The sequence below is a fragment of the Aythya fuligula genome, chromosome 6 (genome assembly GCF_009819795.1).
Source record: "Aythya fuligula isolate bAytFul2 chromosome 6, bAytFul2.pri, whole genome shotgun sequence".
In the NCBI taxonomy this organism is placed as follows: domain Eukaryota; kingdom Metazoa; phylum Chordata; class Aves; order Anseriformes; family Anatidae; genus Aythya; species Aythya fuligula.
Genome location: NC_045564.1, coordinates 29789740 through 29810298, shown reverse-complemented (window position 1 = coordinate 29810298; position 20559 = coordinate 29789740). Strand labels below are relative to the sequence as shown.

The window sequence follows — 20559 nt, the reverse complement described above, 5'->3', positions numbered from 1 at the left end:
CCCAACCCTGTGAATCTATTGCTGTATTTTTCAGCTAGGCTACTTCCCCATCCTTCCAAAATTACCGTGACATGAAGTGACTACATTAAGCGATTAGGGAAGCACATGAGCAAAAAGACGACTTTTATTTGGTATCTGTCATTCAGTGAGATCATAATTATGGCCTTCATTAAGAAAATCAACTTCTTTAAGAAAACCTGACGTTTCTTGCCTTTCCTTTGATGGAGATGGTGGTGGAGGGAACGGGGAAATACCCTGTCTAAGTTCTGGCAGTTTCAAAGTAAAAAAGCTTGATTTTCTTCCACCCTTCCCCTTACATTCATGTCTTCTCACTAGTAAAATATCTTTTTTCTGGCTTGAAAACAGTGGGAATGTACTGTTTCAGAACTGCATTCCTACGGTGATCTGTTTAGTGGGGGCATCTGCCATTCTAGACAGGTAAGAAAACCTTTCTGTGCTTCTGCTGGGAAAGTAGGCACAGCACTCCAGGAAATAAAAACCACAAGTGTCTCTGGAAAAGCAAACCACGCACCAGCAAGATACTCTCTGCTACTTTGTGCATTTGCAGCAGGGAAGGCAGCCTGCAACTTGCACTCCCTCTGAAGCACTCGCATAAGGCACGCTTCCTGCAAAGAGAAAAACAAAGCGGGAGCAGTAAACCTGTGGCTTTATTTCGTTTCAGAAGTAGAGCTTTGAAGGGGAGCACTGTGGAGGAATTATCTCCTGTACCTCATGGTTCATGTAGGATGCCAGCACATTCAGTGCCTCTGCGTGCTGGAAGTGGGTGCCAGGGAGGACTGGGGTGCCCGTCCTGGGTGCCCATCCCCTGCTCCATCGCCTGGTGGGAGCCGAGCTCTCCCGTCACCAACACGTTTCTCCAGGGCTGCACTTCTGAGGACGGCATTGCTGCTGCAGCTCCGCTGAATGCCAGACCACAGAGGCAGCGTTTTCAGACATCCTGCACTTACGCCACCCCCTTTTTAATGCCATCAGTGATGCAGCAATGTGTATTTATATCTACATATAAATACAAAATGGTCGGATACCACATTTTAAAGCATAATTTATAATCCGAAACTGTTTACACTTTCATGATTAGGCTTGGGTTTTTCTCATTTACATTCATAATTTAATTCCACTGGAATTTGATTTTAAGAAAGCCCAACAAATCTTAATTACCATAAAAAGATCCATACATATTTTACTTAAAAATATCTTCTGTAAGAGGAAATTTACCAAAAATAACACCAAATATATTACTATGCATACAGTTTCTTCTTTTTTTGTAAAGTACAAACAAGAATCTGATCTCTTTTGGGTATTGCCTGATCTTATATGGCTATAGGTTCTATTTATTTTGTTCATTTGTTTCTCAAAATAAAGGGAAAAACATAAGAAGTGTAAGAACACAGACCAAAACAAAGACCCATTCTTTCCAAAGATATAGGCATTGATGAAAGAACACCTCGAAAACTAATAAATGGCAACAGGTACAAAGAAACACTATCCAAGCACTGTGCGATCTTTTGTCCGTAGCATACGCTGCAATGACCTCATAACAGTAATTAAAACAAACAAACAAAAAAAGCTACTGGCAGAAAAAGCTGTTAAGCAAAACACTGAAAAACTGGTAGTGTTTCCTAACCAGTAAGTGCAGAACTGATACTAGGTCCTTTCTGTTTTTTCCCCCTACATACGCACACTTCTCCCTCTGAGACAAGGCTCTCAGACACGTGATTTTTGGGTGGTCCTTTGGGGACCCAGGTGTTGGACTCGCTGATCCTCGTGGATCCCTTCCAGCTCGGGATATTCTGTGACTCTGTGCTTTTCTGTTTGTTCACAGGGCTGATTGTTGCAACTCTGGCAATATGCTGGATGCCAAACCAGGTTAGAAGGATCATGGCTGCTGCGAAACCAAAGCAGGATTGGACTGTCCCCTACTTCAGAGCATACATCACTCTTCTTCCTATAGCTGACAGCTTCTTCTTCCTCAGCTCCGTGGTGAACCCCCTGCTGTACAACATCTCCTCTCAGCAGTTCCGCAGCGTGTTTCTGCAGGTCCTCCGCTGCCACCTGACCATACAGCACGCCAACAAAGAGAAGTTCCTCAGAGCCAACCTGAACTCGACAGCCAGGAGCAGACGGTCCCTGCGCCCGCTCTTCTTTTCCTCTGTGCGCAATTCTTCCACCAAGAGCAGCAAGAAAGTTTTTTTAAGTACTTTTCAGACTGAGACCAACTGCAGTCCACAGAAACCAGGTCTTGAATCACTGGAGCCCAGCTTGGAAGTAGTGCCACTGAAGACGAGCTCAGAGCCCACTCCAGACACACAAACCAGCCTTTGTGAAAATGAAGTATGACTTCATATATAAGGCAAAGTTAACGATCAGCGATGAACTTAAAAATGTGAATTAAAGTGGCTGAGGAACTGACTACATCTTAAATGCAATAACACAGATGGATTTGTTTCCAGTTACGCAAAAAGAGCAGGAGTTCTGGATCCTGCTGTTTAGATTTTTAAGTGCACACTGGAAATTCAATCTGCTAACTGAATTCATTAGCTGCCAAAAATGTCAGCCTCTTTCTCCCCACAGCCACTGAACTTCCCTCGCTGCTGATAGGGATTTGGAAACAAATAGAAAATAATTGCAGTGTCTTTGAAGAAAGGAGACAGAACAAACTGTGCAGAGCAAAAAACTTGCTCGAAGTTTAGCAATACAAAAACAAGAGAGACAATTTAAGGAGCAGAGCAGTGGTTATCACGTGTGCCCTCGGCACCACACCAGAATTCCCTCTCTTCTTCGGCCGGGGTCCATTGCAGAGCGGAGTGTTGCAGCAGCTGATACAAACAGAGTTCACTTTCCCAGGAGAGCAAAAAGACTGATATCCGGCAGAGGCTATCAGACAGGCTGCTGAAGATGCGCAGGATTTGCGATACATGATTCCTGTGACACAGAACAAAGGTTACTCAGCTTGGTACGAACCTAGCTTTCCTTTATAACATGACTCACGCTTGAAAACTGTTGCAAAACCAGTTAAATCTCCAAAGCAATGCTGGTGATTAAGCCACAAACCTGAGCTGGAATGTGACTACCAGCTCTGCACTGCAGGAGGATCACGGCCTCCCTTTCTGGCATTTTTTTCTTTTATTTAACTCTGGTTGGAACCAAAAATACTTGATTCATATAATGTACAGCAAAATGTATTTTATAACCAGAATTTTCCATGTTTTGGAACACATTGTTTGAATAGCTACAACTGGAATGCAGTTAGTTTGAAAATTACTTTTTGATGCTGAATGTGTCTGAATTAAGGTGTCTCCATAGCTACTGTTTTATATGCTCTTAATTTGCCTTTTAATGTGTTTTTTTCCCTTTCTTGTTGCTTTGCTACACAGACACAAGTAACCAAGAGTAAAAGGAGAACGACTCTCAGCAAAACTTTCTTCTTCTCTACCCCACTTTTTTATTTTAAAGAAAAACTAGAAGTACTTTTCCAAGTAATCGCAGTTCTTACTCTCTTTGAAGTTTAATGCTTCAACAAATAATTTCCATTTGGACAGAAATGGGTTTTCTGAATGTCTTTTATTTATAAATATGACTAAATTTAATCTATTTTAATTAGTTAACCTAATTAAATTTATAACTTCTCAAATTCTTCATATCTGAAAAAAACATGTACATTCTGATGCACATAGCTGTTATTTTAAAATGTTCCATAAAGGCTATAAAATAAATAGTTGTCTTCCCCCTCCCATCCACTCCCAAACACAGCAGGAACCAGTTGTGGTAGTTCCACCTCTCATTGCTCTAAAATTTTCCCACAAGTGATACAGTAGAAATTGTGCTGGACAAAGGCATGCACCAGCTACATACTGGAGGTTTGCTCGTATTGTCTTGTGGTTGCAGAAAGAGGTAAGTATTTCTAAGGCTAATAAAATCATGATTCCTTTAGAATATGGGATTCTCAAAAGGATTTTTCTTTTCCCCTCTGAAGGACATGGGACCAGGATTCCCTCAGACAGTGCCTCCAAACCCTGAAGCATGGTTCCATAACGTTTCCTAAACACACAGTGATTAAGATTTTTTTATTATTATTGAAAGAAACGAGGAGGAAAGTAACCTGCAGGTACTTGTTAAATCCCCAGGAACCTCAGAAACAAGCATTGCAGCACCTACACTATTCAGTAGATACTTCTGCAGTAGCAACTGGCACCACACTACTAAGTGCTGTGTGTAGCAGCAAAATACTGTTTATTTGGGTTATGTTCAGAAAGAAGGATTTCCTGCCTTCAGAGGATCTTAATTAAAGCAGTTCTTTTGTACTGTCACTACCTCGCTGCCATTCAAACAACGTGAGGACTTCTCTGCTTTTTGTTGTCCCTCCCGCCCCAAATCTGAACTCTGAGATGTGTTTTAAGGCTGTCAGGTTAAACTCATGAAGAGAAGCCCTCAAGACAGTATTAAATCTTTCTCTATCTCCAGTGAGCTTCAATCAATCAACACAGCAGGTGGAGTCTTTTCTCAGGAAGGTAGAGGAGCTACAGGCGGCTCTAACCATACCAGCGACGGCTGACTGATCAGGAGGCACAATATTGGTGTAGGTCACAAAAAGGAGAGCTCTGGCCCTGCTGACAAACCATTGCCAAGGGGCCTCGACTATGCTGCCATCGATAGGCTTGTGATACTGACATCTCAGTAGATGTCTCCCACAAAGATCTGGTATTTTGTCCAAAGTCTTCCTACAGCTGAGGCAGACGTGACCCTTCCCATGGCTGCAGTTAACTTTTTTCCTTCCCTTTCTCTCCTGAAAAAAAAAGAAGTCCTGCATTCAGAGGAACTAAGCACAGTGGTTGTTTTCCCCCCTCTAATCCAGCACCTCTTCATCATCTATTCCTTCCCTACAGCTACAGCCACCTGCCTAACTCAGCCATTCCTCAGTCTTCCATACACAGCAGCAAATCTCAGTTTTCTCCTCAAAGCCCATGTCTGCCAAAAGCTTTTGACATTGGCAGATTTGCTACCCCCATTGTTTTATAGATCATTGCCTGTCTATTTCTTTTTTTGTGGGATTCCTGCAAGGCCCTGTTCTCAACAGCAAATGATTTAGCAAAGTCCCTGAAAATATCATATACCTTGCAATATTCCTGTAGACTAGGAGATGAGAGCTGTACAGTGCTGTGAACAATTAGGCAATGCGCTCGGATGCACGTTTTTCACCTGACAACTCCAGGAGACCTCTCCTGCAGAAATCGAAGTCCTGCAGCATAACTCCAGGCATTTACAACAGCTCTGTTCTACGGGATAAATTCCACAGAATAACCCTGAGCTCTTTTTAAAGTCAAACCCCAATATTCTGGCACAGACCAGAATTTTACAACTTCAGCACTGGAGTTTCACACACAGATGGACCATGTTCATGCATAAATAGAGAGAATAATCTCACCAGTAATAAAATCCCATTGTAATGCTTCTCCTGTGTCTTTTCTGTAACTGTTTTTTTCCAGTTGGAAATTCCACTCCCAAATGATTGTTTACTCCCATTTCCAGCTATAATCTGAATTGTAACAAGATTCTTGACATAATTAAAAAAAGTCATCACTTCCATCAGTTTTTCAATAGCTACTTAGTTAAGACATCCTCCATGGCCAAGCTTTCTTTTTTCTTTAAATACTTATGGATCCTTTTCAGCCCACAAATTAGATGTTATTGTACACTAATTAAGCTTCCAAGAATTTTATGAAGCATCAGGCGTGAACTAAACTTGATCAGGATAAAATGGCTGTCCCTCTTCTGTAGTTCTGTAGCATCTTTATGGCAAGACATAATGAAAATGAAAACAGGCACAGAAGATTAATGGAAAAAGAAAGAACATCACTACTACAAGAGTGGCATTTTTAGAACATTTCAGCCATGATTTCACTGTTTTTTTTTTTTTTTTTCCTTGAGTGCCAAAAAGGAATGACACTCTTAACTGTATGATTTAAAGGCAGGAAAATACTCTTAAGCCTTCTTCACACCGTATTGTGATTCCAGTGAAATAAATTGTGGTAGAAAATAAATTAGCACAACTGACTTCCATGATCCAGTGCCAGAAGCACTACCCCTCTTGCCCCAGCAACGGCTTAATATACCACAGCTACTGCAGTTGACCACTGGCTTAGAAATCCTAAAGGCCCGGGAGCAGGCTGTCCCCACATGCTGAAAGATAAGTCAGCGCAGAAGAGACCAGCCAGGCTGACCAGAGAGCTGTGGCTAGAGCTCAGGAAGAGAAAGAGTGTTTATAGCCTTTGGAAGAAGGGGCGGGCACTCAGGAGAACTGCAAAGATGTCGTGAGGCTGTGCAGGGAGAAAATTAGAAGGGCCAAAGCCCAACTGGAGCTCAATCTGGCTATTACTGTCAAAGACAATAAAAAATGTCATTATAAACACACAAAGAAAAACAGGAGGACTAAAGAGACTCTCCATCCTATATTAGATGTGGGGGGAAACAGTGACAAGGGATGAGGAAAAGGCTGAGGTACTTACTGCCTTTTTTTCCTCAGTCTTTAGCAGCTCGACCACTTGTTGCTCCCTGAGATGGTGGATAGGGAGAGGGAGCAGAATGGAGCCCTCATAACCCATGAGGAAATGCTTAGTGACCTGCTATCCACTTAAATGTGTGCAAGTCTATAGGTTCAGGTGACATCTACCCAAGGGTACTGAGAGAAGTGCTAGTCAGGATGTTTCCATCATTTATCAGCAGCCCTAGCTATCAGGGGAGGTCCCAGTAAACTGGCGGCTAGCAAATGTTTCACTCATCTACAAGAAAGGCTGGAAGGAGGATCCAGGAAATTACAAGCCTGTCAGTCTAACCTCAGAGCTGGGGAAGCCTCTGGAGCAGATTATCTTGAGTGCCATCACAGCACTTACAGGGCAACGAGGCGATCAGGCCCAGTCAGCAGGGGTTTATAAAAGGTAGATCCTGCTTGACGAACCTGATCTCCTTCTACAACAAGGTGACACACTCAGTGGATGAGGGAAAGGCTGTGGACGTGATCTACCCAGACTTCAGTAGGGCTGTTGACACCATTTCCCATGGCATTCTCCTGAAGAAACTGGCTGCTCAAGGCTTGGATGGGTGTCCGCTTTGTTGGGTTAAAAAACAGCTGGGCCCAAAGAGTCGTGGTGAATGGAGATAAATCCAGTTGGAGGCCGGTCACTAGTGGTGTCCCCCAGGGCTCAGAACTTGGGCCAGTTCTCTTCAATATCTTCATCGATGATCTGGATGAGGGGATGGAGCACACCCGCAGCAAATTTGCTGGTGACACCAAGTAGGGCAGGAGTCTGGATCTGCTCGAGGGTAGGAAGGGTCTGCAGAGGGATCTGGATAGGCCGGACCGATGGGCTGAGGCCAACTGTATGAAGTTCAACAAGTCCACGTGCCAGGTCCTGCACCTGGGGCACAACTACCTGTGAAGCACCTCTCCTGTGAAGGCAGGCTGAGGGCATTGGGGTTGTTCAGCCTGGAGAAGAGAAAGCTTTGGGGAGACCTTGTTGTAGCCTTTCAATACCTAAAGGGGGCCTACAGCAAAGCTGGGGAAGGACCCTTTGTCAGGGGGTGCAGCGACAGGACAAGGGGTAATGGCTTTAAACGGAAAGAGGGGAGATTTAGAGCAGACATCAGAAAGAAGTTCTTCACTGAGAGGCCCTGGCACAGGCTGTCCAAAGAAGCTGTGGCTGCCCCATCCCTGACAGTGTTGAAGGCCAGGCTGGATGGGGCTTTGGGGAGCCTGGGCTTGCAGGAGGTGTCCCTGTTTATGGCAGGGGGGCCGGAATTATATATTTAAGGTTCTTTCCAACCAAAACTATTCTGTGACTCTGTGAAATGCCACTCTCCTTGCTCCAGCTAATATACCACAGCTACTGCTGTTTGCCCACTGAGCTCAGGTAGGACAACAGCATCCTTTCCACATTATCTGTGGAAAACAAATTGCTTTTTTATCACAAGGATGTCCTTCCTCATACTCGACACTTGCAGTGGTTTATTTTAGTGTTGAGCCAGTTCTGAGATCTTCCGGCACCATCTGCCACCAGCAGTCTGAACAGCAGACAGTGCTTCAGAGTGGTTATCTGCCTCGTAAGGCTCATACCACAGACAACTGCTAATTACTGGATATTCTTGCTTGAGCAATCAGCTTGATACTGTCATTAATGCATCACATAGAAATATAATTGCCAAACTTTGGGGGAGCTCTTCTTCTATCTACAAATGTTTTGAGTTTCTGGCTGGGTAAGGACAGCTCATGTTTTGTACTCTGCTTTTATCGGGACAGGGTCGTTCCCAGCTACCTACCCTCAACAGTTTACACTGGTGCACAATTACTGTATGTGCTGTGCATTCTCTTGATAGCTGAGTACTGAGTAATTCAGCCTTTTTCACTGATTCAGCAGGGCAGCGTGTGCTATGCATATGCATAGGTACTATAAAGATGTTTTACTATAAAGTATCTATTGCTGACAGATTGATTTTCCTTCATTTTAGCCTCAAGGCCTGTGTGGTTGGCTGAAGATGCACTTTACCAGTACTTTTAAGAAGAGAGGGGAGTAGACAAGGCTGGAGTGCCTGTGTGACAGTGCAGTAATATTCCACCCCCTCTTCTTCCACACGCACCTACTACACATTAAAACAAACAAAAGATACCAACAAATAAACAAATCCAACACTCTGAGGTAAAACCAAACATTGACAATTTACTCCTGGACTGAGCAACCTGCCAACCTTATGCTTCTCTCTGCCCCATCTGATCATACATTGAGAGAGTGTGAAGGTCCAGAACTATTTCTGCAGCATTTCTGCCCTATTCCATGCAATTAAGTGATGAAGGTAAAGGTCCTGAAGGCTGTTCCATAGCTCCTGTTTGCAATATCGATTTTCTCATCAAGATCCACACTACACACACACACCCCAGTACTGTATTGCAATGCTCAAAGCCCCTGCTTAGCTGCTGTCTAGCTCCACACATCCACACCCTGGTACTCTGTTTCAGTCCCATGCAGATGCATTCAGTCTTGATAGCAACAAACAATTGATGCTACAATTTATTTAAATCTAAAACATGAGAGTTCTTCCACCTACCCTGTCTGCAAAGCTCAGTGCATGTTGTCTACATGTTGAGTAGCAGCTAAACATGTTTCTGGGACAACAACAAGGTGACATCATACCTACCTACTTCTTACACCGTATATAAAAGATGTTAGAATATCCAAACATTTTTCCTACTGCTTTTCTTACTGCTTATTAGGCACCTCAAATTCTTCTGTTACAGAAGGTACAGAGAAAAAAGAGCAAGTCTGACCCACCAACCTTAGAGCCAACCATAATCCTAACAATAGGTAACTTTGCTTTGCACCTGTACACTCAAGACCGTCCTTCAGTAAAAGTCTTTGAAGCCAAACTAGGCAACTAAGATACCACCCCCAAGATCCATGACCTCATTTCCAAAAAAGACAGCCACCTTCCCACTTGATGACCCAACTACTCTTAACCTGTTTCCTGCAAAGATACACCTCAGCAAGAAACTGCTGCACTCTGCTCTACACCAGAACTGGCTATGGCCTCTTGGCCACAAAACTGGTAGCTGTAAGTTTAACTCACACCAAACACACAATGCTGTTTAGCCCAATGCGAACTCTTTCAAGCCAAACATTCCACCTAATGGGCTATGACTGACAAACCCCCATTAAAAACAAAAAAAAAACAACACACTTGCTCCAGTGTTTTGTACATATCCAACTCTGTAGGCATGAAGTCATATTTGTCTTCTGCAAGTCCTTCCACAATACTGCTTTAGAGAAATCTTCTCTGTGTACTCCAAGCATGCAGGCTGCATCAAATCTGCAGTGCTGGAAGAAACTCTGTGCCAAGCAAGGGTTCAGGAACAAGTCATCCTTGAGCAGTCACAAAATCCCCTTGTCCAGCTTGGAGTAGGAGGTGTGGATTTACACACAAGCACAGCTTCAAGCATGTAGGGAAGTTCTGTATCTTAGGATAAGTAACTTAAAAAAGTTAGCAGGTAGGCGAACATAAATTTTGAGGTGTACCATTAACAGACTTTGGCAGAAGTTATCCCCTCGTGTCTTTTAATCTTTGTCTGTCTCCTCCAAACAAGAGGTGGAAAACTGGCCAACAGTGGGCACTTCGTATTACAGCACACACAACCCCTGTGAAACCTGTAATAGTTATCTAGTATTAGCATATTTTTATGATTTGCCTGCCATTTGTTTCGTGTTATTTTCATGTTCATAAAGACAAGCCCGAGGACCATGTGTATGAACTGATACTCCTCCTCTGTTACAGTATCCCCAATAGCTCCAATTATCTTATTTCGCAGCAGTCAACGTTCAGTCCTGTTAAGTCTGCAAGTTTTCCTTTTTGTTGTGCTTGGGCTTGTTGTCTTGTGTGCCTACCCACACTTTGACTTTGGTTTCGATTATATATCAACCTTTATTTCTTGTCCTAAACTGTCATCCCTCCAGTTGAGTGGAATTCAGCACCCAGTAGGAGTTATAAAAGTTCTGTGATGTATGCTGAAACCTAAAACGAGAACTTACTCTACAGCAACACGTAAACATTTAATACCCTTTTCTGAAGAACATAAAATATACAATGTGACTATTTCTGGATTTTACTGTACCAGTAAAGTTCAAAATTGCATTCAAAATATAAAGAAATACATTTCTAAGTTCTAGTTTTCATATTAGGTTTTATGCCCATCTTTTTATGACATCAGTGGTTTTGCCATTATAATTGTCTGCTCCTTAGCTAGAACCTGCTTGCATACTTCATACAGTGACAGAGGCAACAGTTCCCATTGTGATTTGCTGCCTTCTAGAGACATAGATTATGTTTCAATAGAAACGTTTCGTCTAATAAGGTTCTAAATATCTTAGAAAGTGACTGAATGTTGGAAAGGTAACATTCTTCCAACGCTGTGCTTCCATGCACAGTCATGGTTACAGTTGGATCATGTTTATATTGGTTTAAAACAGAATTTATGCTGGGGAAGCTTAATTTATTTATTTACGATTGTAAATGCAAAGTTAAGAAGAGAAAGTTTAAAGTATAACCACTGTAAAGTATGACCATATCCAACCACATCCTCTGTGCTTCATTTTGCACAAACTCTTTCTATCCCATCTTCTCAACTTTCTTTCTGGAGCTCATGAGTGGGTTAAATAATTTGTACCTTGCTAGAAATTCTCATGAAATGTACTAAATGCCTTATAAACAACTAATTAAATACTACAAGCAAAGATAATCAGTGTTCTTTAGTTGAAGAAACTTAGGCACTGAAATTAGGTGACCTGAAATCTTTTACAAAGCTGGGACACATACTTCCCGATTTTTAATCCTGTGTTTTAGGACCACAGCTATTTCATCCCTATCTCCTCCCTTTGATGTGTTCAGTAGGCAAGATAAAAGCATATCCATGCGATTAGACTCTTATGGAGTACATAATTCTGAAAGAAAAAAAGCAAACCGAAACCTACCTGCTCATATTAGCATATTTTCATCATAATTTTCAGCGAAAACTCACAAATCCTCCTACAGGATCACAAACCCTCCTATATCTGGTGTATTTTAAAATTATTTTTTGTGCTTTTTTGTGGAAAATAATAGGAGGTTTTTGAAAATGAAATAATGGCCTCCTCATTCTCCTTCTGACCTGAACTTCCACATCATCTTGCAGAAATTAAAACATTTTAGAAGAAAACTGGATAATCGTTGACCGACAGATGACAGCAGTCTGGATTACCATGCTATCTCTTAGTAAATTGTGCCTTCTAATCCTGGTACTGGAAATCTGAATCAAAACTGCACTTTTAATGACGTAAATAACAGCACAAAGTAGCCTTTATTACTGCTTGCAGCATCACAAAGCAGAAGCAAGGCATTCAACTGCTTAAAAATGCATAGACAGAGAAAGTTAAGTACAGCTGCTAATGCTGGTATTATCAAGTATTTTTTAAAGCCACTGGAGGCTACAAACCAAAAAGCAAAGCTCAACTTTCACCTGCATGTCTAATTCTTTTGTTTCCTACTGTCCTTATTAATTTCTCTGCTCACTAATGGGGACTTAGAGCCAAGCATTAACACATTCATTCTTTCAAGCAAAGCTGGTTCACAGTTCTCCATCATCTGTATGTTCATGCTACAACAACAACAAAAGGAAATGCCCTGGATATCAAGACCAAAATATACTTTATCTTCTAGCAAGAGAGGTGAACTTGGACTTCACTTTCAGGATTGTGTGTCAGAATTTTTCTTGACACAATCCGTATCTGCTGAAATGAAGTGGAAAGCCACAGTCCTTTACGCCTTTACAAAATTATATACTTTTGTAGTAAGTCCCATAAATAATTTTACATGCAAAATGTCTTGATACATCTTACTCACTGATGATCTTGCCAATTTCACTGGAATGTCCCACATGTTTATACTGGTGTGCTACTATGGTGCTAATGGATTTTAAAAATCCATTCAGCTTTTATAGCTTAGTTATTTTATACCTACAGTTTTATAACCTGTTCAACTTTAGAACAGGCTTGGCCTGTTTATTTGTTTATATATATTTTCCCCACATTCATAGCATCATTGCTAATTTGGCAAAGTAGGTTACACCAACCCTTCCAATAAATGTCCAGACTAAAAATGAAAAATGGAGATGAAAAGAGTTTAGATCTAATAAAAATGCATTTGCCTACATTTTGATAAAGTCACTGGAAGCTACGAGAAGTGATAGGGAAGGTTTTGGAAATGCAGATCACTTGTGTGTGAAGTGCAGTAGTCTTAAAGGAGGTTTAAAAGATACCAGGCTGTGTGCACTGTATCCTCCCCAAATTCAATTGTATACCTTTCATACAAGTCTGAGAAATAGAAAAACATAAAAAGCTATTGTCCATGTCCGGTGAAAAATGAAATTCACTGGACCAGTTACCACAACTTCCTTAAAATAATACAGCCCTTCATCACTTTTGCACTTGGATATTTGTCATGACTTTTGAGTCATAAACTACTTGAACTGTTAACTCCGCCATTACTCTTGTGTATTTAAAGACAGTTAAAACAGCAACCTATTAAGCACTGTCCATAATTTCTCCTTAGCTGATGCACTTAGTTCGGTTCATCATGTGTGTCTGGAAGTTTTCCAAGCAACTCAAAGATTGGAAACAATTTCCTAAGAAAAGCTTTGGCATCTGGAAAGTGTTTTTGAATGGAAATATATCCACAGCTCTAAGTTTTCAGCATGCAGTACAAATTACCAACATATACTGTATGCTTTTTATTCAAGCCAGCATCAAAAACAAATAGCATGCTTTCAGTATTACTGTGTCTTCATTTCATCGGGTACCCAACAGTAGGAGGTATGATGCAACAACTGTCACATGCTAAGTTTTTTTTAATTGTCAATAAAGATTGTATTACACTTTAATTTTAAAAACATATCAAAAGTTGAATTGTTTTGATAAGCCTTGGCCAAAAGGGACAGCGTGGAAGGAAAAAAAGATTCACTGCCAGCTCAGTGTATGTTCCTTACTGTTTCTAAACGGATACTGGAGATACAGCTATTACCTGAAAAACTTTAATGTCTTCAGAATTGCTGTAGGCATTAAACTGTGTTTGCTATTTTAATCATTTAGTCAATACATGTGCACCAGAGTATAATTTCCCCTTGATACAAATGTGCAGTTAGTATTAGTACTAATGGATGCTACACATGAAAACAGAGAAGAGTATGCGCTTCTGTAACCCTGAACAGCCACACACAAAGCAGCTTAAGCATGGCAGCAACACAGTAAGATTGAAAAATAAATAAATCATAGGTAGAAAAGTTAACGTAGGCCAAATCACGGCACAACTTAAGACACTGCTTTCCTCTGCTGGATAAATCAAGTAACTTGGAAACCAATACTGAAGAAAGTAAAGAAAAAAAAAAATTACAACGGTGAGATGATCATCTTGTTCCTGATGTTCCCATGCACTACTCTTAAGCATACAATTACAGTAATTGCTTTAATTACATTGCAGGATGATTACATACAATGTAAATACATTAGAAAGGTCATTGTAAACCAAACAAATAAGAAGTTTCTTATTGCAGATTAATAGAAGCAATGAGCTTGCTTTCCAATTCATTTGCAAAGGGAAATTCATAAACAATCTTAGTTTTATATATACAGACATTATAAAATATCAGCCTTGTTACTGCACATCCTTCCCCCCCCTAGTAAGAAAGATATTTTGTGAAAGTATGTTCACTGCTACATTACAGCACAAAGTATACTGTTCAGAACATTTACATAGGCAGGTTTACTTACAGTAAGGTCTGTGAAATTTGCATTTGCTGCCTTCTGCGTTGATGGTCTCATCCTTCAAGCTCAATTCCTTTCTGAGCTATTCATATTGCAACTTTCATTTTGCCCTAAGTACATTTTAGATCAGCTTTAATGCTCAGAGGCTGAGCTCTTGCCCTAAGTAAAAGGTAAACATTAGGTTTTCTATGACGTATGTATAAAAGCACATATATATTATAGACTCATATAAGTATCATCAAGATGTTTCATCTGATCTCAGTACACCATGGGATTTCTTTGTCCCTACTTACATTCTAAAATGCAGCAGCATGGAAATTTCTGAGTTAAAAGCCCATGGAGGGAAAGGAGAGAGGCAAGAGGGATGAGGGGGTCTGCCACGGGTATTTCCACAAAGTATCTGCACGTGGAATTATTATAAGCAAGGATTCCGATCCTTTGTCAAACATTTCATTTATGCTGTTTTCAAACATCAGCATATCCAGCTAAATGCACTGGAAACTTATCCCTTATGTTACTTTCTATGGGACAAAAATTACTTGGTGTAGTCTTCAGTGCCACATCCCATGTTCACCGTTCTTCCCTCTAAAAGTAAAAAGCACCGATAATTTAATCTCTAAAAAACAAATAATAAATTAACAAAGTAATTTGTAAGATTCTGCTTCACAGGCAAAATACTGTCCTTCTGTCTATCCCACTGCAGCAGAACATTAGCATAACTGCATAAAACTTATGCCAGCAAAAATTTTAAATAAAACTCTGCTTAAAGTGAGAAAAATATTTTGTCATTTACTTGACAAAGTCTCTAATTCTGTGCACTGATAAATCCCCAAGTGCAACTAAATATAAATTGCCATAGCAAAGCGCATCTTTGCAGGGGAGACAGAGTTATCCTAGTTCCACGTTATCACTCAGGTACATACTTAATTACTGCTGGATTCTCAATTCATTTTAAGTTGTGCACTGAAGCAAGTTTCTACCCAACAATACCAACAGCTGGGATACCATGCCCGCCTATCTGATTCAAAACATAAGTGACAAATACCTGCATTCTGAGCTACTCCCATCAGAGGCTGTCACAATAATAGCTGCTTTTTGAAGCACTGGCTTAGAAATGTGTCTAAGCTGCTGTTACTTCTGTCTCACCTGAACCTGAAATACGCTTTGTGAGATTGGCTCTCCAGAAATTGGGAAAATGTTCTGAGAAAATAGTAGTATTTGAAGCACTAACCCTAATTTATAGCAAATGAAGAAGGGTGGTTTGTTTAACTACAGTCGGACATAAGGAATAATTTACAACATAAATGAAAAAACTGCATAGTCAAAGTTCTCCACTGAGTTGCTTACAGAAGTTTAATACAGAACTGAGGCTGAACCATCCAAGTGTTGCTGCCTGACTAAATAGGCACTAACAAGTACCCCAGGAAAAAGTCACTGGCTACAAGCTGGGGACTGTGTTGTAGGCACACCACAAAATGTAAGTGGGTGACCCCCTTCACTGCTAACCAGACTGATGCATATTGCAAAGGTCGGGTGACTGGATCAGTAGGCTACTGATTTAGACCATGAACTCTACCTCAATATATCGCATTCAACTTTTAAATATGGTTTAGAAGAACTTAACATTTTGCTTACTGACACAGCTATATTTTACTAAGGATAAAAGTGGGTTAGTCTATAAAAATTAAATTACACTCCTTTGGCTGTATCTAGTCAAGAGGAAAAACTCTAATTATGAGATTGCATTGTCAAATAAATGCAAATTCTCATCTTTCATATTCTGGGTTAGAAACTCGAACTCAAATCTATTATAAATTAAAATCAATATTTGAAACACTTCAGCTTTCAGTGATAAGTAACAACTGAAAAAACCCACAGTTATGAGATGTATTGGTAGAAGTAGAATGAATTATTAAATAAAACTTGTGAGAATAAGGCATTTATATTACGCACATTTAAATATCAATTAGGAATAAAAACAATAAAGGATGATGAACTGAATCATATCAGTTTTACAACCCATTTTCTCTAGAATTGACTGAGAATAACAAACTATGCTCACAATGTAAATTTCACTCAATTTGAAATACTTAGGTTAAAAATTGTAAATTCCAGCTTGTGAATAAATTTAAATCTCGCAGCTTCAAATGAACAAGGACTGCATTTACAGAAGTAAATTAAATAAAATAGAACAGTAGTACCTGCTATGCACAGCATGCTAGTTATCTCCTAAAGGGAAAATCCAAGTACCAGCCCAGAGATGGTATAAAATTGCACAGAAAAGAAAAATACAACTTGCAAATCAATTTCTTCGTAGGAGTAAGGTCAAGTTGTTATGCATCTCTGGATGTCTAAAATCTATTAAAACTGTTCCAACTAGCATTTTCAGATTGCAGTCTTGTTTGCTACTCTGTGAGAAGGAGCATGACCGCCTACCCCCTGGTACATGTGGCACACAAGAGGCTGTCTCCCAACATACCCGCAGGTGTGCGCACGCACATGTGCAGCGCGCTTATCCAGAAGCGTCGCGCTTCAACATGTGAGTGGTTCCCCTGACTGAAAACACTCCTCTACCATCCACCTGAAGACATTACAGCAGTGTTCCTGGAAGGCTGACACACTCTGAGGTAGCACTGAATTGAAACATGAAGGACCCCAGGAAGATATTTAAAAATATAAAAACATGCACACAAATGTTAAGAATTAACTGAGAACAACTGACTATTGTTAAGGACAGGTATTTTTACATTTGTCTAAATACCATATTGACAGCACTTCAAACCTCCACAGCATCAGCTCAGACTGATTAAAATTATTATTGAATCTTTGTTGTGTAGACAGCAAAACCTTCAAATATTCATTTAGAGGTGCTGAGACTTTCAAAGTACCCAGCAAGCCATAACTATCTCACATCATCACCATCTTTCACAAGTAAACTTGAAATAAAATACTCCAATAAAATACAGCTTGAAGAAGACTAATCTTCCTTTAAACACGCATCTTTTTCTCTACACTGGAGAGCTTCTGAATACTGTACAGAAACAGGCACTGTGCATGATGTTACCCAGGATGATACAAAGTGCCAGCAGCTCAGCTACTGCTGAACAGTTAACAACTGCTAGTATTTTCATATTGCTCGTAATGCAATGATCTGCAGCTACCAGCACAAGCAGCACTAGCTAATTGATAAGCACCTTGAAAATACTGATGAATGGTTCCCTAATGCAAAAGAACCAATGTTACAGTTCAAGACAGAGGCTGCACACATTTGCTAGGAAGAGAGGGACTCCCCTGTCCCTGAATGACTCGCTGAGGAAGGACATACTTCAGCTGGATTTATATGAACAGCATAACAGTCCTTTACATCAGTAATGTCCGTGCTCTAAAGCATTACCCTCGGCTGCAAGCTGTTATGCTACAGAGAGCAAGTTCTCCTTAAATCATGGTTAAGTCCAGTCCTGCCTTTTGCTCCATAAGCCTACCACTTGGTACAGGGGTCACATCTACATGGAAGCGTACCAGTGCTGTTGCTATCTTACCCTTCTAATGCCTAAAAACACCTTAATCACTGTTTGCAGTAAAAGCAGGATGATACAGAAACTCCAGCAAACACATTTCCTCATCATCTACCCAGCCCCGAAGTCCCTAATAAAGCTGTAGTCTTCTACACATGCAGAAAGCTACAGAGCAACACGGTGTTCTGAGAGTCAGGGCAGCTCTCTAAAAATTTCAGATTTCTTCCATGAGGCTGAATAGAAAAGCAATTTCTAGCACAGCTCAAAAGACAATAGGGTTGAAAAGCAGAATCACAGCTGGTTTGTGAACACATTTATCTCCAAATATGCTAACTCAATATTAATTACAGTAAGGGAAAAACCTCCTTAGACTTAGAAAATGAGCATAGCAAATACATCCATTTATGCCCTCCCACTCTGCCCTGAACTCAAAAAAAAAAAAAAAAAAAATTGTTCAGTATATTCTTCTCTCCCTTTTGCTTGATGTTTTCTTTTATGGATGAAAGCAAAGATGACTAAACTTTCCTTCCCTTAAGATAAAGCTTCAGAGTATATGAATTGCTAGAGTAAATAAAAGAAAGGAGGGAATTATTAATTTAATGCTCTTTCCTTACATCTCTTGGGGAAAAAAGCCATGTAATTAACTGTAATGAGATTAAACTAACTTGTTGTTATTAATTTCCCAGTGCTGGGAAACTAAATCTGAGACCTATAAGACTGCACATTAACAGCTTTATCAACATTTGGCTTATATCCTTCAGTTTTGACACCAGTTTTAAAGGGAAATGATTAACTCTATTGAGTTGCAAAGTCACTCTGAAGCGTAAGAAATTGAATCAGAAGTCTCTCGGAGGGAATACCACATTTATTTGCAGCTGAAGACTGTGAAAGGGTGGAGCAAGAAGCAACAAATCCTGCCCAACACCAATAAACAGGAGCATAATCATGACATTCTTACCAAAACTTTTCTCCATGACTTCTTTCTGACACATATCTTGAACATTCACTGTACAATTCACAATAAACTCTGGAGAAGAGCAGTCATTGTTCAGCTGGAACTCCTCACACTGGTAGCACTGTATTTGCAAACCAAAACCTGGAACAGACAGAGGTTTGCTCAGAATAGTAATAATATTAGAGGCAACCCAATGTGTGGCAGAAGTCCTGCTTATCTCTTTCTCTCTGCGTTTCACTGATCTTAACAGCTCTGCAGCTCCAAGCGGGACTTCGGCACAACCAAAACGCACCCAACGCGTCTCCTGCTTCCCGGAGGCGATGCCCGGTGCGCTCAGCACCCCGCTACGAGCCGGCTCCGTTCCGGGGGGCTCCGGGGAGGGCGGGCAGGTGCGTGCCCCGCTCCGCCGGGCGGCAGCCGCCAGCAGGCGGCGGGGACCCGGCGGGGACCCGGCACAGCTCCGCACCGTGCCCTCAGCCCAGAACCGCCCGGCTCCAGGGAGAGGGACCCCTGATCCGCGCCGCCGGGTTTCCTTCCCCCCTAATCCAGTGCAAACGGTTTAATTACTGTTTTGCCACGCGCAATTACAGCCGCAGAGCATCCTTCACCTCCCGCTTTCGGCATGCCTCCGTCGGGGTGCCTCGCCCGGCAGCCGGGGCGCCTCCGTGTGTGTGTGTGTAGGGGGGGCAGCCCCTTACCTGCAGCCAGGCACAATCCCCAGAAAGTTGCGGCGAGGAGGAAGAGCCGCATCCTCCCGGAGCCGCGGCCGCCGGGCTGGCGTGCAGCGGTCGCGAAGGGGCATCAGCGGGAGGGAGGCGCCCCGGGAGCGCTGCTGCCGCTTCCTCGCCGCCTTGCGCCGCGCTCAGGAGCCCCGGGAGCCTCCCCTCCTGCCTGCCCGCTCCAGCCCCGCCGGAGTTGAGCGCCGAGGCTGGCGGCAGCCGTACGAGAGGCGAGGGCTGGGGGGCGGCTCCCCCCCTCCCTCTCTCCCTCCCTCAGCACCATGTGATGCCGCCGAGCCGAGCGGGGCGGGGAGCGCCGACGGGGAAAGTTGCGAGAGGGAGGAGGGAGCCCCGCTGCCGCCGAGCCCCTCAGCCCCGCTCCTCCTCCTCCTCCTCCTCCTCCTCCTCCTCCACAGGTGGCGGAGCGGGGGCCGGCCCCACGCGTGTCCCGCTCCCTCCGTTGGGGACCGGAGCGTGACAGGCGAGACAACGGCCGCGGGTGGCCGCGGGCTGCCGGGCGGTGCGGAGCCGGCCGCCGCTGCCCCCAAACGGCCGCGTTGACGCCTCTGTGGCGGGGCGGGGCGGCCGGGATGGATGGCAGGAGGCAGGGACGGAGGCACGGAGGGAGCGGCGGGGAGCCGCGGGGCCGGCAGCCGTTGGCGGGGCGAGGCGGCTGAGGCGGCGCGAGCGGCCGGAGCCGTTGGCGGGAGCCGTTACCGGGCACGGCTGAGGCGGCGCGAGCGGCCGCGGCCGTTACGGGACCGCGCTGAGGGAGCCCCCGGCCACCACCCCCCCCAGGCACCGTACGCCACCAGAGGCACTTATACAAGAGGAGGTTTTATTTAAGAAAGACGTCTCGATGAAAATTTCTTAAAAGTCGAAAAAGACGATGCGAGCTTACGGCCGAAATTACTTAAAATATAGCAAATTGCACAAAGTATTAACACTGATGATACAATATCGTTTCAAAGATTAACAGGCGTGTGCTAGAGAAACTGTCGAGTCTAGAAATATCCCAA

The 20559-nt window shown here is 42.5% G+C and overlaps 2 protein-coding genes across 3 annotated transcripts in view; one reads left to right on the top strand and one right to left on the bottom strand.

Moving 5' to 3' along the window:
- Positions 1–2366, top strand: part of GPR39 (G protein-coupled receptor 39) — a 71676-nt gene extending 69310 nt beyond the window's left edge. The window contains exon 2 of the mRNA XM_032190535.1: positions 1844–2366. Within this exon, the coding sequence (XP_032046426.1) occupies positions 1844–2358 (515 nt within the window). The 3' untranslated portion in view covers positions 2359–2366. The remainder of the gene's footprint in view (positions 1–1843) is intronic.
- LYPD1 (LY6/PLAUR domain containing 1) lies at positions 1048–19747 on the bottom strand. Of its 2 annotated transcripts, none has more exons than XM_032190536.1 (3): positions 19520–19747; positions 18825–18962; positions 1048–2943 (listed from the first exon to the last, which is right to left on the bottom strand). In XM_032190536.1, exons 1-3 carry the CDS (start codon positions 19569–19571, stop codon positions 2708–2710), a joined length of 426 nt encoding a protein of 141 aa, XP_032046427.1. In that variant the 5' UTR covers positions 19572–19747; the 3' UTR covers positions 1048–2707. The 2 variants fall into 2 exon arrangements, with proteins under 2 accessions (XP_032046427.1, XP_032046428.1); XM_032190537.1 differs by lacking the exon at positions 1048–2943 and adding an exon at positions 14268–14936.
- Positions 19748–20559: the final 812 nt, after the last annotated feature.

What these genes read in the sequence shown, in the direction of transcription:
- LYPD1 (XM_032190536.1), bottom strand. Translation starts at nt 19,571, where the DNA reads ATGCGGCTCTTCCTCCTCGCCGCAACTTTCTGGGGATTGTGCCTGGCT. An exon ending in GGGATTGTGCCTGGCTGCAG is followed by an intron (nt 18,963 to 19,519) that starts GTAAGGGGCTGC and finishes TGTCTGTTCCAG; the next exon opens with GTTTTGGTTTGCAAATACAG. An exon ending in AGTCATGGAGAAAAGTTTTG is followed by an intron (nt 2,944 to 18,824) that starts GTAAGAATGTCA and finishes TCTGTGTCACAG; the next exon opens with GAATCATGTATCGCAAATCC.